General features: G+C 48.0%; 1 protein-coding gene across 1 annotated transcript in view; it reads left to right on the top strand.

Annotated features, from left to right (window-relative positions):
- The first annotated feature begins 13,278 nt into the window (after positions 1 to 13,278).
- Positions 13,279 to 14,017, top strand: part of TMX4 (thioredoxin related transmembrane protein 4) — a 67,793-nt gene continuing 67,054 nt past the window's right edge. The window contains exon 1 of the mRNA XM_019500711.2: positions 13,279 to 13,563. Within this exon, the coding sequence (XP_019356256.2) occupies positions 13,346 to 13,563 (218 nt within the window). The 5' untranslated portion in view covers positions 13,279 to 13,345. The remainder of the gene's footprint in view (positions 13,564 to 14,017) is intronic.

Raw genomic sequence — 14,017 nt, forward strand, 5'->3', positions numbered from 1 at the left:
TGAAATTGTTAAAGTGTTTGTGCAAAACAGAATATAAAGCAGTGTTGTGTGTTTGCTCTGTGCCTGTATTGCAATGCAGAGACTGTTGGACGTGTAAGTGCCTGCAAACCTGTCTTTGCTATCTTCCCCTTCTCCCACCCCTGCTCTCCAGAAATAGCGTGAACAGCCTACGAAGAAAAGTGTTAGCAGCTATTAAGGTTTGTGCCGTGATTGATAGGATTAACCAAGACAATTGACTGCTAAGTTTCAGGCAAAGAATAAGTTAAAATGTGGCAATATGCAGGCCCCCCATCTTGATTGAGGGACCAAACCCTCCCCCACAAAGGCAATGGGAATATTCACTAGAAGCTGAAATAATACTAGAACTCACAGTAGATAGTTTAAGCCAGAAAGTGATAATATAATAGATGCTTAGTGTGTGAGACTCCCTGATTTAGAGTTTGGTCTGTTCTAAAGGCAAAGCAAAAAACCTGAAAATTGACAATAGATTAAGTGCAGTAACAACTGTGGCAAAGTGCCCTGAAATTCTAGCAGCTAGAGCAGGAGGGGTAAAATGATTTTCAGTATTGAATTTGGCTAATGCAGTTGGTATTTTGTTTTGTTTTCTATTTCCTTGGTATAAAAGTTCTGGTATAGTTTTAAATTTATATTCAGGAAACAACAGTATTGTTTTATCCAAGTATCCTAAACATTTTACAATGTCCAGCAATCAGAATATGAAAAAAGCTTTCTAAGTAAAAATTCAGAAGGAGAAATTGTCCCTCTAAATGGACCCTCCCCCGCTGCATTTTTTAAATTTTAAATTTTTTTGGTTAAATTGTAGCAAGGGTATTGGCATCCCTCAATCTCACTTTTAGGAAAAAAATGTAAATGCCCTAATTCCAACTCTCAATATGGTGCAATGGGCCATTGAAAACAATAGATTAAATATAGATAATCCTTGTCATTTAATATGTGTGTGTGTGTGTGTGTGTGTGTATATAACCCCCCCTCCCAAATTGCAATGGTGTGTGCCTTGCCAATGCAGATGTCAGCATTGTAAATTTGTAACTATGAATAATATTTCATTGCAAGGAGTTTTCCTTGGAAGGTTTGTGTGTGTTTGTTTACTTTTGCAGTAACCATATTGTAATTAATCCAGTAGCAAAGGTGACTGGTAGACCAGGAAGCCTCATTACCATCAACAGTGTCTTCCTCACCTAAGCCATGGCAAAAATTACAGCAAATATTGTCTTGTCTGCTTTATGTTGTCTTGCTGTGTTTTGTTTGTTGGTTTGTTTAATTTGTTTTAAGTTGTCAAAAGTTTAAATGCTTGTAAATATAATAAAAATGTGATAACAATCATTGATAATACTCCCTCTAAAAATTTGAATTTGTCTGTGAATCCCAGACTAGGACACTTCCTTCCAGTATATAAACAACTTTTTGGTGGTACATATCCAGTCTCACGAGGGACACAGGTTCTATGGTAAATGTCAAATACAATCTTGGTGGCAACAGGAAGCTTTAAATGTGGATAAATCCATAATATGTTTTTTTCAAAAAGTATGGGAACTTCAAGGAACTTCTGGAAAGAGTGATACCAGATGGGTCAAGAGGCTCAGAGTGGAGCTGAAAGAAACAAAGATCTGATGAGAGGTCTGCAGCCCAGGACAAGCAGGGCCAGGTGCCAGAGAGGGGCCAGGAAGTCCAGAAGTAAAAGACTTTGCCCATGAAAAGTAAAAATAACCAGCGCAGGAAAACCTGGAAATTGGTCTTAGGTAAGACCTGAAAACTATACCCTCCTGGGACTGGTTAATGTGCTAGAGCTACTTGTGGTGGGGTAGTCTCTACAAAACGACACACACATGTTGCCACCCCTGAAAAAAGGGAGAACAGGGTGCCTGAAAACCCTGGCTCCCACTGCCTTGAGGGTTACCCTTTGATGAGACAAGGCTAAGGGAAGTATACCTCAACAGAAAAACCCTTGGTGAAGGCCAAGGAGGAAAGATGTGTCTCAGGGTACATGTTGGAAAACCTGTCTCTTTAAGAAAGAAAAGACTGCTAAAAAAAGCAGCCTTTGCAAGAAGCAAGAAAGAAAATCTCTAAGCTGCAGCATAGCCAGAGCCAGGGAAAAGCCAGCCACAGTGCCAAAAGTGATTCCAGAACCTGAACTAACCTAAAGAAGGGTTGAGCCCCTTCCTTTTTGTCTTTGTGTTTTGCAGAATGCGGACCGCCACTGGAGCATCAATACATTTGCTTGGTTTAAAGAAGAATAGAGCTTGATTGTGTTATGCATAGCAACTGTTTTGCTTGTTTGGCTGTGTTTGTGCAATGTTATTATAAGTGGCTGTGATATTAACTATGCTAAACAATGAAATGTAAGCAGAACTTCTTGATAGCCTATAAAATATCTGCAAAATGGTTATAGAGAAATGATGCATCACCTGGAGCATCACCTCCAGGGCCTCAAAAATGAGGTTGGCCATGCTAAAGATTGAGAAGGCTGAATTAACCATTTGTTTTTATTGTCATTCTTTTATTGGTTCCTTTTGTTTGTTTTGCTTTGTTTGTACTAAACATGTATTTTAGCTTCTTATAGTAAAAATAATAATAATGTATAATAGCGTCAAAAAAAATAAAATTACCCATAATTATTGTTAGTACCCCCCCAACTGTTCGGTTGGTTGCCTATTGCAACCTACATCCTGAATTTGGCTTTACATCCCCTTGTGGTTATCTTGGTTCTTGGAATCCTGTTATTAACCATCCAGTGTGTGCTCATTTGCCAGAGCAAGGGAGGAAGAGATGAAGGCTTTCCTTCAAAACTCCCCATAAAGTAAGTTCACTCAGGGCACGGTGGCTTGCTTGAGAGAAGATCCATGTCTCGGATGCGGCAGCAAACTGCATGCCTTGAGTCACACGCGAGAGGCCAACCGATGGCTGTGTGATGCCACTCTATTTCAGGGCATCAAGGAGGAGAGTGTAGCAAGCAAACTGAGTTATGCTAAGACTCTTAGCCATAGTCCAGGCTTTCCCAGAACTAAGCAACAAAACTGACAGAGTGCCTTCTGTGGCACTGGGAGATGCGAGTGCTGTGATTGAGCAGTAGGGGAGCAAGGCACAGCAGTTTCCCTATAAGGAATGTGGCTGACACAGTGCCAGGGGATTGGTGCACCATATAAGGAATGCTTGGCAAAGAGCCAAGGGATTGGACAATTTGGGGTGAGAGAAGTTACAAAAGTGATGGACAAACAAAGGAACACGCATGTGTTCTGTGTTGCCACCTTTGGGAGCCGCATCAATCCTTGGGGATCTCTAGTAAAAACGAATCCTAGGGGCAACACTTTTGTGCAGGAGCTCCTATCCCTGCCTTTGCCAGAGAGAAAGCAAACTGTGAAAGCCCCAGCCCTTCATTTATATGTTCCCTGGGCTTTGCCTCTTTCTGGTCAGCTGACCACCTGCAGGTGCCAGCTAATTAGCTTATTAGCCTGTTACTCAGACAACCTGCAGCTCTGAAGTTCTGACCAGCCTGCAAAGTGCCTTTACTAGGTTGCTTCTGCCTTTTAAAGAGCAGGCACATCTTAGTGCCCTGCGACAGGTCCCAAATCCAATCTTGTGCTTCTTCACTTATAACTTCAGGTCCTGTCCCTCTCAGGTGCTGGGCCCTTTGCCCTGGTTCCTGCTGCCTCTGGCTATTTTTGCAGTTTGGGCCTGCCCTGGCACAAGCTGCACAAGTCTAGCCCCCTGCCAGGATTCCTCAGCATATGGAGTGCATCTACAAGAGACGCTTGTTGCACATTAGCTTAATAGCACTGTTCAGTAGCGTGTCACAGTAAAAACTGTGCTAATAGCTTACTGCACAGTATTATTAGGCTAATGTGTAGTAAGTGTCGCTAAATACCTGTGTGTTGGCACTACTGTGCAGTAACGCTAGGTACTATACATTTAGTTATTACTTCATTAAGGAAGTACTAAACTAAATGTACAGTATCTAAGGCACATTAATGAATGCATAGATGTGCCCCCCCCAATTTTTTTTCCCCTTCTTGTGAGAGGGCTCAGTTCTTCCACAGGGCTTTCGGCAGCTGTGTGTTGCTCTGCTTTCCCTTATCTCTTTTTTCCCATTATCAGGTGTGGACAATTATTCTCTGGTACCCAAGTGTTAGTCTCTTTCTGATTAGGAATTAATCAGCAGTTCTTTGCTTCCTCCCTGCCGCCTGCTCACTGGCTAGCACTTCTTATCTCGCCTGCTTGTTTACTTGCCCAGCAGCCATTACAATGAGCCTGATCCTGTTTTGTAACAGGAGCTTCCAACTCCGTTACAGTATTCAACTTTGGAGTTGAATTCCCTGTTCTCTGTAGCCCCAGCTCTCTATCTTAGATGAATCCCTGGGTAAGCCCCACTCAGCTGATACCCTGACTAAAGCCTAGGAGAACTAGCAGGAAATTTTACTGCTACCCTCCTCTAACCTTTCAGCTTCTACTACATGAGGGAACCAGCCAGCCTTGCTGATATTCCCTCTGGCATCTCCCCTTACCTCAGAAATATCAGCTGGCACATCCCTTTGTTACTCTCAAAGGAAAAGCCAGCCAAATCCCACCTAGACTCATCTCGCTATTGCCTGTAGACAGCTAATTCTCCAGTTTTCAGTTTCAGATGCTACATTACCCTTTTATCAGGTGCAATAGCAATCCATTCACAAAGCTTTCTTTCTTAAAATAAATGGTTTCTTTTTTTTGAGCTGGCTTTTGCTGATTCAGAGGCTGTTCCCAGGGATTTTAATATCTGAAATGCTCCTTGCAAACCTAGTGCTCAGAGAGGTTCTCCATGATATTACATCCCTAAAAAGAATGTCTTCCCTTCCTTTCACTCTTGGTGCAGCATGATCAGTCACCATTCACTTTTTTCCTTTCTTTTGAACTCCAAACTGATACTTCATTGTCCTGTAATTTTAGGGCTCATCATGCACCATCACTTTTGCAGACAGCCACTTCACTGATGTTTTCAGATACCTCTGAACAATTTGTTTTCACATCTTCTGTGTTCAAAATTCTTCAAAGATACCCCTTGTCAAACAGCCTGCACTGCCCTTTACTACAGGAACTCCTTATACTCTCAACCAGAAGTTTTCTGTTTTCTGGCCCTTTCTCTCCACCTTTCAGTCCCTCCACTGAGCTACCAGCACACTCCAACTTACCAGCCTTAGAAAAAGCCAGCAGCAACCTTTCCTGCTGCTCTCTCTCAGTCTAGCTTACCCATTTAGGAAAGTCCACGGTCACATCCCTCTGCTGCTTTCCGGAAGACTTCTGCTAAGATCACCAGGAAGGTCCAGATAATCGATTCCTTTTCCATACCTGAAAAAAATTTCTACCCATCCCCATTAGACAGCCCCCACTAGCTATTTCCTCTTAGAAAGTTTTGTAACTATCTTGAGCAGTGGTTCTCAACCTCATAAGACTCAAGGCACCCCTTGGAAAATACTAGCTTTTTTTTAGTCATTTATCTTGTGAATAATGTGTCAACAATACGTGGCTCCTTGGCAACGTTCTGAAAACAACCCAGGGTGCTACAGTACCTTGGGCTAAGTATAGGCATTTAAGAAGCCCACGGCAGAAATGCTCTAACTTTTGAGCTTTACTCTAAGGGACCCCATTTAGGTCAGAAGGAACCAGAACACATGTTAGTCCTTGCAGGGCAGGAGGGGGGCAGCGGGTAGGGGGGGGGAGGGCAGAGGGGAAGAGGCAGCAAAAACTCCTGAAGGGTGTCAGATGGCCAAGTCATTTGATTGGCTGATGAGGACATCACAGCCACTCACATGGACCTGATGCAGCAGTAGCTCATTCTGGCAGGTGCTCTCATGGCCACATACTACCTGCATGCCCACTGAGTGTGTCCTGCATCCTCAGTGTGTCCTGTATATTGGCCACCTTGGTGGCGTGCATGTGTGTGTGTGTGTGTGTGTATATGATGTTTGGATTGCGTGTGTGTGTGTGTGTCCATGCACCCCCTCTCCCACACACACACACACACACACACACTCACACAGAAAACCTGGGCATCCTGGACTCTTACACATGCATGAAACTCAATAAACATGAAACTTTTTGACCTGGCATCCTACTTTCAGGGGTCCAGAGTCAAAACCAGGGATTTCTCCGTGTAAGAGCTGGACAGCTACTTTAAAAAAACCAAAAGTAAACACCAAAGCATATAGATATTTAGAATGTATTTTATTATGGTGATAGAGGCACTGGTAGGCTTCCAAATTGCTTTAAAATTGTAAATATATTAATAAAACATTGCCCAACTGATCTCTCTCTCTCTCTCTCTCTCTCTATATATATATATAGTGGCGTTTCATTTTAATCGTGGAAGAACATGGATTTTTGGGTATTTTAAAGACTGAATTTGGGATTTTTTATTAGAGATTTTGCAATTTTTAAACAGGGAACACTGTGATTCCTGCTGGTGAGACAAGTGGCAGGAACCAGGCAGAGGAGCCTGCCCAGGGCCAGGGACCAGGTGGAGGGCAAACGAGGTAGCTGACCTCCTGCCCATCTGGGACCAGGAGAACCTGCTTTGACAGTTCAAAGTGGGCCACCACAATGAGCACATCTAGGCGATAGCTGCCCAGATGGCAGCGCAGGGGCACACATGGCAGCAGTGCCGCTCAAAGGCCAACTGTGAAGCCACAGCCCACTGGCAGCTGGCCCAGAGGTGCAGATGCCTCTGCTGCAGTGCCTATGCCACAGCCCAGGTGGCTGTGCAGTCCCTGTCCAGGTCTGGCAGGCAGGCAGACATGGGGCCTCAGGTGCAACGGGGTGGATGCTGTCGCAGGTGGTAACAGGTCACAGCCAGGCAGCAGTCCCCACTGCCAGACTGCTGCAGTAGGTACAGGGTGCAGGGTCCACTCTAGGTCAGAGCTGCTGCAGCAGTCCAGCTGGCATAGGTGGCTAGTGTCTCCATATGTCAACTGGTCAGGCCTCAGAAATTCCTGAGAGCAAGTAGCCCTAAGCTGCTCACCAGGGAAACTTTTTATACTGCTGGGGCCAGTGCATGTGCTGGCTCCAGCCTCTAGCTCCCCCTGGCTGCAGATTCGGGAGGAGCTGGGCAGGGTCAGTTTGCCCAAGGTGGCACAACTTGCCCCACACCAAAGTGCACGTTCAGGCACACGTGCTGAGGCACAAATCTCCATGTGCCACTCCTATTTAAGCTGCTGCAAGCGCACGTACTTGCATGCGTGGACAAACCCATGGGTCCTGCCTCCTGTATTGAGCATAGACAGTGTAAGTGCTTTTCATAATCTACATCTTACACATGCATTCAGTTTCCACAGACAAGTCAGAAAGCAGTGATGCTACGTATTAGCATGCATAGATGTGCTGATGTACATTTTGGGCATGTTCAAGTACATTTTTTACTGCCATTAGGGAATTTGTCCATTGCCAGAAATCAGTGCAGATGAATCAGTTCTTAAGACAGGTTAACTGTCAGCAGAAGCAAAATAGCAGCTGACCCACATTCAGTACTTGCTCACCTGTACCCATGACAATATGCAATAAGAGAAATTCAGCAATAAGCAGTTTTCTTTGTGGGGGTGGACCTATGCTATCTGGAGGGAGGATGTGAGTGTGTTTCAGGACAGAGGCTTTGCTGATTCTTGTCAGTGACAGCTGGGGGAGGGGCTGACTTAGCACCCAGGCAGAAGAGAAAAGCTCTGGCCTAAGTAAGACTGCTGCCTCATGGGGGGTGGTAAGTGGGGGTGCTGCAATGCTCCATGGGATGTTGGTGGAATATGATCTACTGTACATTGGGATGGGATGTAGTATAGATGTTTGTTACAGTGCTCAAACCTACAGAACTGATGTCTGATACCACATCTATCCAGGGTTATCTTAGAGCAGGATCTGCAATTTTTACAGTGCTCTATGTGCCCTGTGTGTCTGCTTGGTTATGGCTGTAGAGCACTTAGTGGTCTTAATGCACAAAAAGTGTAACTTCTGTACCTGGCCTTGGTTGAGAATCACTGATGTAGAGTTTTCATCTTGTTTTTATTTATGATTGTCAGGTTCACATGGAATGTATCTACCCCATCATAGGGATTCTGGAAGTCCTTTACCTGAAGGGGCCAGCAGCTCTGAGACACACAAGATGACCAACCCCTCCCCTCAAAAGATCCTGTTAAACTGTCTTTATATGTTTAATGAGCTTATGTCAACGTAATACACTTAAATGTATGTCAAGCATTCAACTTGGTACTGTATGACATTTTAATTAAAAAATTACAACAATAAAAAAAATAAAAAATGTAATTCAGAAGTCCACCCAAGTTGGTTAGCTCCTCAGACTAACATGGGTGAGGTGCCCCAGTTTCTATAGTCAACAGTGCACAAGGGAATAATATAATTAGTGTGGCAGATGGGGGTCCCAGGGTTGGCTGTAAACTTTCCCTGGTGCCCCGTGACTGGGCCAGTTCTGCCCCGAGGGCACCTTCTCATTTCTGCTGCCACGCCTTGTTGGTAAAATGATAGATAGGGAGGCTGCACCCAAGCCTTTGCATGGCTTCCAGTCCCACTAAACCCTGCTAGACCCTACTGGTCTTTGGACCCCTCACTGGGCCCCTCTCCCAGACGGTGCCCCACGGGATATGCAATTAGCCCATAAGGCTCGAGGTGTCTCCAAATCCTCCCCTTTACCACACCCCATGCCTTGCAGATGTAATGTGAACAGTTGACTTAGCCTTTTCCCAGGACCCACCTCTGCCCCAATGCTGGTCCTCTTTAACGTCCCTGTTTATCATGCCCCTCTGGCACCCTCTAGCCCCTGTATTTACTATGCCCTTCTGATGCCAGGCCCTCTGGCTTCTGTAGCTGTGCTCTTCTAGCCCTGGGCTCTATACATAGGGTGCCCTGCCCACTAGGCACTAATGTGGCCTCCTCCTCCCCTTATAGACTCATCCCAAAACCACCAGTGCAAATAACAACAGAAACGTAAGCCCCTGGCCTATAACATAACACTAACAATGATGGCAGCACTCCACTCCTTTAAGAGAGTAAACTTCCAACCTTAGGATAGTGTGCCTTCTAGCACTGGGCACACGGGAAGCTCCTGGAGTCTCACTGTACTTGGGTAACACAGCAGGCAGAAACAGGTCTCATGCAGGAGCTTCTTCCTCTGGCAATTGCCAGAGACAGAGTAACCATGCTAGGTCCAGCCCTGAGCTTATATTTCCCCAGGGCCCTGCCTCCTTCTGGTCATTTGACTGCCTGCAGGTGCTGGCCAGTTACCCCCTTAGGCTGTTGTTCAAGCAGCCTGCAGCTGTGGAGTTCTGCTTAGCCTGCCAGGCTCCCCCACCAGGCAGCTTCTGCCCTTAAAGGAGCAGGAACATCTTAGTGATGCTAACTGTAGCAGGGCACATCTGGCTGCCTTTCCTAATGTGAGTCAGGGTGGGTAACAGCTGAACATGGGCCCCCAGTGTGACTCAATAGCCCAAAGGTATAATGTGATCCGTAGGTGTATAAATAGGGAGTCTAGAGAAGGAGCACTAGGGAGATTATATTACTGTACTTTCCTATTTGACACTTGTACAACTATCACTGAAATATTGCATCCACAATTCAAGGACGTTGATAAATTGAAGAGGGTTCATGGCGAAGCCACAAGAATGATGAAGAGGCTGAAAAGCATGCTGTATAACAGCAGACTTCAAGAGCACAATTCATTCTGCTTATCAAGAGAAAGTGCCATGTTGTACTTGCATTCCATGCTACTCCAGCCACTCAAGAGTTTAAGAGGGGAGATTAACAACCCCCTCAGCTGGGACTAATTGTGGGCCCTGAAGCAACTGGGTGGATAAAAATACTGCAGCTCAGAAAGGGAGATGGTTCATAAGCATTCAGGAGCTATCAAGAATGACTTATGACAGCATTGTCTGACTGGTGGTCTGCAGGTTGTGTGGACCATGAATGCTTAACTTATGCCCTGCAGACCCTGGTGGCTGCCTTTTCTGCTACCACACCGTAGGGGAGGGCCCGGGTCCACAGGAGAGGGAGAGCGGGGGAAGGTAGGGGGTGCTGTGCCTTGCTGGTGCTGTCCATGTGGTTGGGGGCTGCGTCCACAGCATGTGGCTCACAGTATGTAGCCCAGGGGTCACATGCCAGCACCTCCTGCATCTCCTGGTCACATTGAAGCACGATCTAGGACTATAGGGTTCAGGGATGCCGACCATGTGACTGCGGGAAAAGAAGCATAAGGACTGAGAGAATATTTTTGGGAGCTATAAAGTAAGATGTTACTTGAAAAAACAATGATGAAAAACTGTGATCTGTTGTTGCATGTGGGGGCCCTGGGCTTCAAGCCAGTGGAGTGGGTGTGGCTCTAGGTTCCTCTATTGTCCACCAGTAGTGGGGTTATTAAGGCTTGAAAAGACAGACTTTATTTGAGTAATAGCCAGGTGGGGACTGGAAACTTTTAAGTAGTGGTGAACAAGGGAAAATTGAGGTCCAACCATAGCAGCTAACCTTGGGTATGCAGGTGTCAGTTAGTAAAGGTCAGACTTAAACAGAAGTTTAGGAGGTGACTTAATCAGTCCAGAAGTGTGCACATGGCGGAAACACTAAATAGTAGAGCTTTTTTTAAGGTAGCAGGCAAAGTAATAAGAACTTCCATTAGCTAGAAATTTGAATTTATCTAAACTAGCTGTACTTATTTAACACTGGGTCTACTTAACTACTGGAACAATTTGAAATAGATTTTCTATCCCTGATAATCTCTCCTTCAAGGGATGCTCTTGTCAGGCAGGAAATGGTTCAGGGAAATCCTCTGGCTTGTGTTTTTCCAGAGGTTAAATTATCACAATGGTCTCTTTTGACTTGCATTAAATTAGGCTTGAGCCTTACTGCTTTCTCACAGCTGGAAAGGGAGTCTTTGAAAAACAGAGGTTATTAAATATCTCCTTGCCCCACTTACAGATGCTTCAGAGAGTTTTTTAGAATTGGCTGCACTCACTTTGAATGTGCCGCCAGCCAAGGAAATGCTATGTGTTTTGGTTTTTTAAAAAAATGATAGACATTGAGAACATTTCAAGAAAGCTGGGCCTGGTCTGTCTCAGCAGGACAACAATGATAGCAGGAAGCATTTTTTACTTGCGTCTGTATGCAAGTAAGGTCACATATAGGTCGCATCCAGATGAACATGGCTGTGCCGCATATACCGCATACTCCAAACATAGCGCATACTTGGTTGTTCTCCACACTGCAAAGGAGCATTGCGCTGGGTTTTCCCTGGATATCCAGGGTTCCAAAAATCCTGTGTTAAAAACAAACAAACGTGGAGTGGCACACGCTGGGGCAGTACATGTCAGTCAAAACCAGAGCCGGGCCAGCTAGAGCTGTGCTGTGGCTGCCGGCCAGGCTCTGCACTGTAGAATTGCCACTGCTGCTGCCCTGGGAGGCCCCCAGGTAAGGCTGCTAGGGCCAGCCCAGTACTGGTCCCAGCCTCCTCTACTGCCCCAGAGGTAGCGTGCCGCACGCCAGAGTGCATGTGGCATGGGCATTCCCCAGGGACAACCAACGGCAGCACAAGGTTGCTGCCAGTAGTTGTCCCTGGGGGAACCAAACATCCACATGATTTGTGAATGTGTCCATAAGTGTTTACCCACATAGATGTGGCATCAGGACCTGCAAGCACTAGGTCAGTTCTCAACTGGAGTATCAGCACTGACTGCTAGCTGTGCAAACACCTACACGATTCACAAGCTTAAATTTCAGATAGGAATCTACATTACAAACAACATTCTCACTTGTGGTCTTTCCCTGTTCTTTGAACTGAAGAATTGCTCTATTACTTTTCAGTAGTTAAAAAAATGAGTGAAAGCTAAGAGTTGGTCTTTTTCAAGAGGTGTCTTGTGTCTGAAAAGGTGGAGAACCAGTGCACTAGGGCATACCCCATATCTCAAAGATGTTGGTGTCTAATTGTTGTTTCCAACCTCCTTCAACCCTTCGTGAGACGAAGGAGAACAACCCATTTAGGTAAGAGGACGATCGAGGTGGGAATGGAATGCAGATCCACTCCAGCACCAGCCAGAGGGACAAAGAAGTAAGGGAGGGTGCTAATACATACCCCAAGCTCCCTTTAACCACTCACCTGAGTGCAGGAAGTGTTAATGCCATCTGTGCCCTTTCTTTTCCTCCCCTCATGCCAGACAGTGGAGACTGATCATGCACAAAAGCAGTCACAACCCTCCCCCCACACCCTCAAAATGGGACAGGTGTGGGTTGAAAGAATATATGTAAGGGTTGTGAACAAACGTTCAAAATGGATCAATAACCTTTAAATATGGATTCTCCTTTAAAGGAGGAAAACGTGGCAAAATCGGAGTTTTCCCTTGCAGGCTGGCAGAGCTCCAGCCTGTGAGGGGCTGCTTGGGCCCCCCCTGCCCCACACACTGTGGGGCTGGGGGCAGGAGGCAGTGGGTTGGGACTGAGGGGCACTGGGTCGGGACTGGCCATCGATGTTCACAAAGGGGTCCTGGTACAAAAAAGGCTTGAGAACCGCTGGACTGGACCATGTGCATAGCGGTACTCTTCTGTAGCATGGATGGACGCGAGCCCATGGACACAGCTACACAACAGCAGGTGTGGCAAAGCCTATGGATGCTTTGAGGGAGATGTCAGGGCAATACAAATGGGGCAACTGCACTGACGCAGAGCCGGCCAGGGGACCCCGCAGCATTTAAGGTCTCCTGCCTTTTCCTACTGGAAAGAGGGCACAGACCGGAGCCTGACATTGCACACGTAGGTGCACACCCATCAGGGCACAGGCACAAGGGCTCACCCCAGAGACACATGATGTCCCCAGCCTCATGCACCCCCCATAGGTCCCGCCCGCCTGGCAGACGGAGGAACAACTCCCCCAGCGCCAACCAACGACCCCAGTCCCGTCCCCCACCCTCGCACACCGCTGCCAGTCCCACTCCCCTGCTTCACGCTGCCCTCGCCTCAAGCCCCGCCCCCAGCCTCCCTCCCGCCGCGTCGCGTTCAGCTGCAGGGTTCCCCCTTCCCTCCTCGGCCCCGCCCACGCTGCCGCCCCCCGAACCTCGTTCCCAGTTTAGAGACCCCGCCCCCCTCCCCGGCGTCGCGTTCCGAAGCAGATGCTATTCCCACTCCCTTGCTTAGGCCCCGTCCCCTGAGCCTCCTTCCCGCCGCCTAGAGGCCCCGCCCCCCAAGCTCGCGGTTTGCCTCAGGGCCCCCCTCTCTTTTTCCAAGCCCCGCCCTCGAGCCTAGTTCCCGCGGTGCCTTCCCCTGCAGCACAAGCCCCACCCCGGGGAGGCCCCGCTGCGCCTTCGGGCGGGGCTGGGCCAAGATGGCGGCGAGCGGGCTGGGTCTGCAGCGGCGGTGGCGGGGGTGGGGGTCCACGGGCGTGGCGGTGGTGGTGGGCGTGCTGGCCGCTTGGGCGTGCGTGGCCGCCCCCTCCCCGCCCCCCGGCGCGGCGGGCAGCCCTGGGGCGGCGCGCACCCGCGTGCAGGTGCTGGGCGCCGCCAACTGGAGCCTGGTGCTGCGCGGCCAGTGGATGGTACAGTTGTGAGTAGCTGCCTCCCGGGGAGGGGGGAGCCCTGGGGCTGCGGGGTGGGTGGCAGGCAGGGGGAGGCGGCACAGGCTTCGGGGCCGCAGGGTGTTGGGCGGGAGGGAGGAAGTAGTGTTGGGCTCTGGGGGCCTGATCCGGGGGTGGCACAGCCCCTGGATGGGGATCCAATCACGTGGGGCTGGATGGAAGCTGAAGTGGGATCTGGGGTCTGATGCCTACCTATGGGCTGGTCAGAGGTGGTGCAGGGCCCCGGTCCCAGCGCGTGGGGCTGGATGGAAGTGGCGTTGAGATGCCGCGGATCAGGCCAAGCAGAGGTGGCACAGAGCCCTGGGTCCCTGTCCTTGCCCTGGGTATAGGGCTGCAGTGTGACAAACTTGGCCCTTTTTTTTGTTTTACATGTCACTTATATAAAAATCCTGACAGCTGGCAACACTGGGGCTGGGCAGAGGT

The sequence above is a fragment of the Alligator mississippiensis genome, chromosome 1 (genome assembly GCF_030867095.1).
Source record: "Alligator mississippiensis isolate rAllMis1 chromosome 1, rAllMis1, whole genome shotgun sequence".
NCBI classification, from domain to species: domain Eukaryota; kingdom Metazoa; phylum Chordata; order Crocodylia; family Alligatoridae; genus Alligator; species Alligator mississippiensis.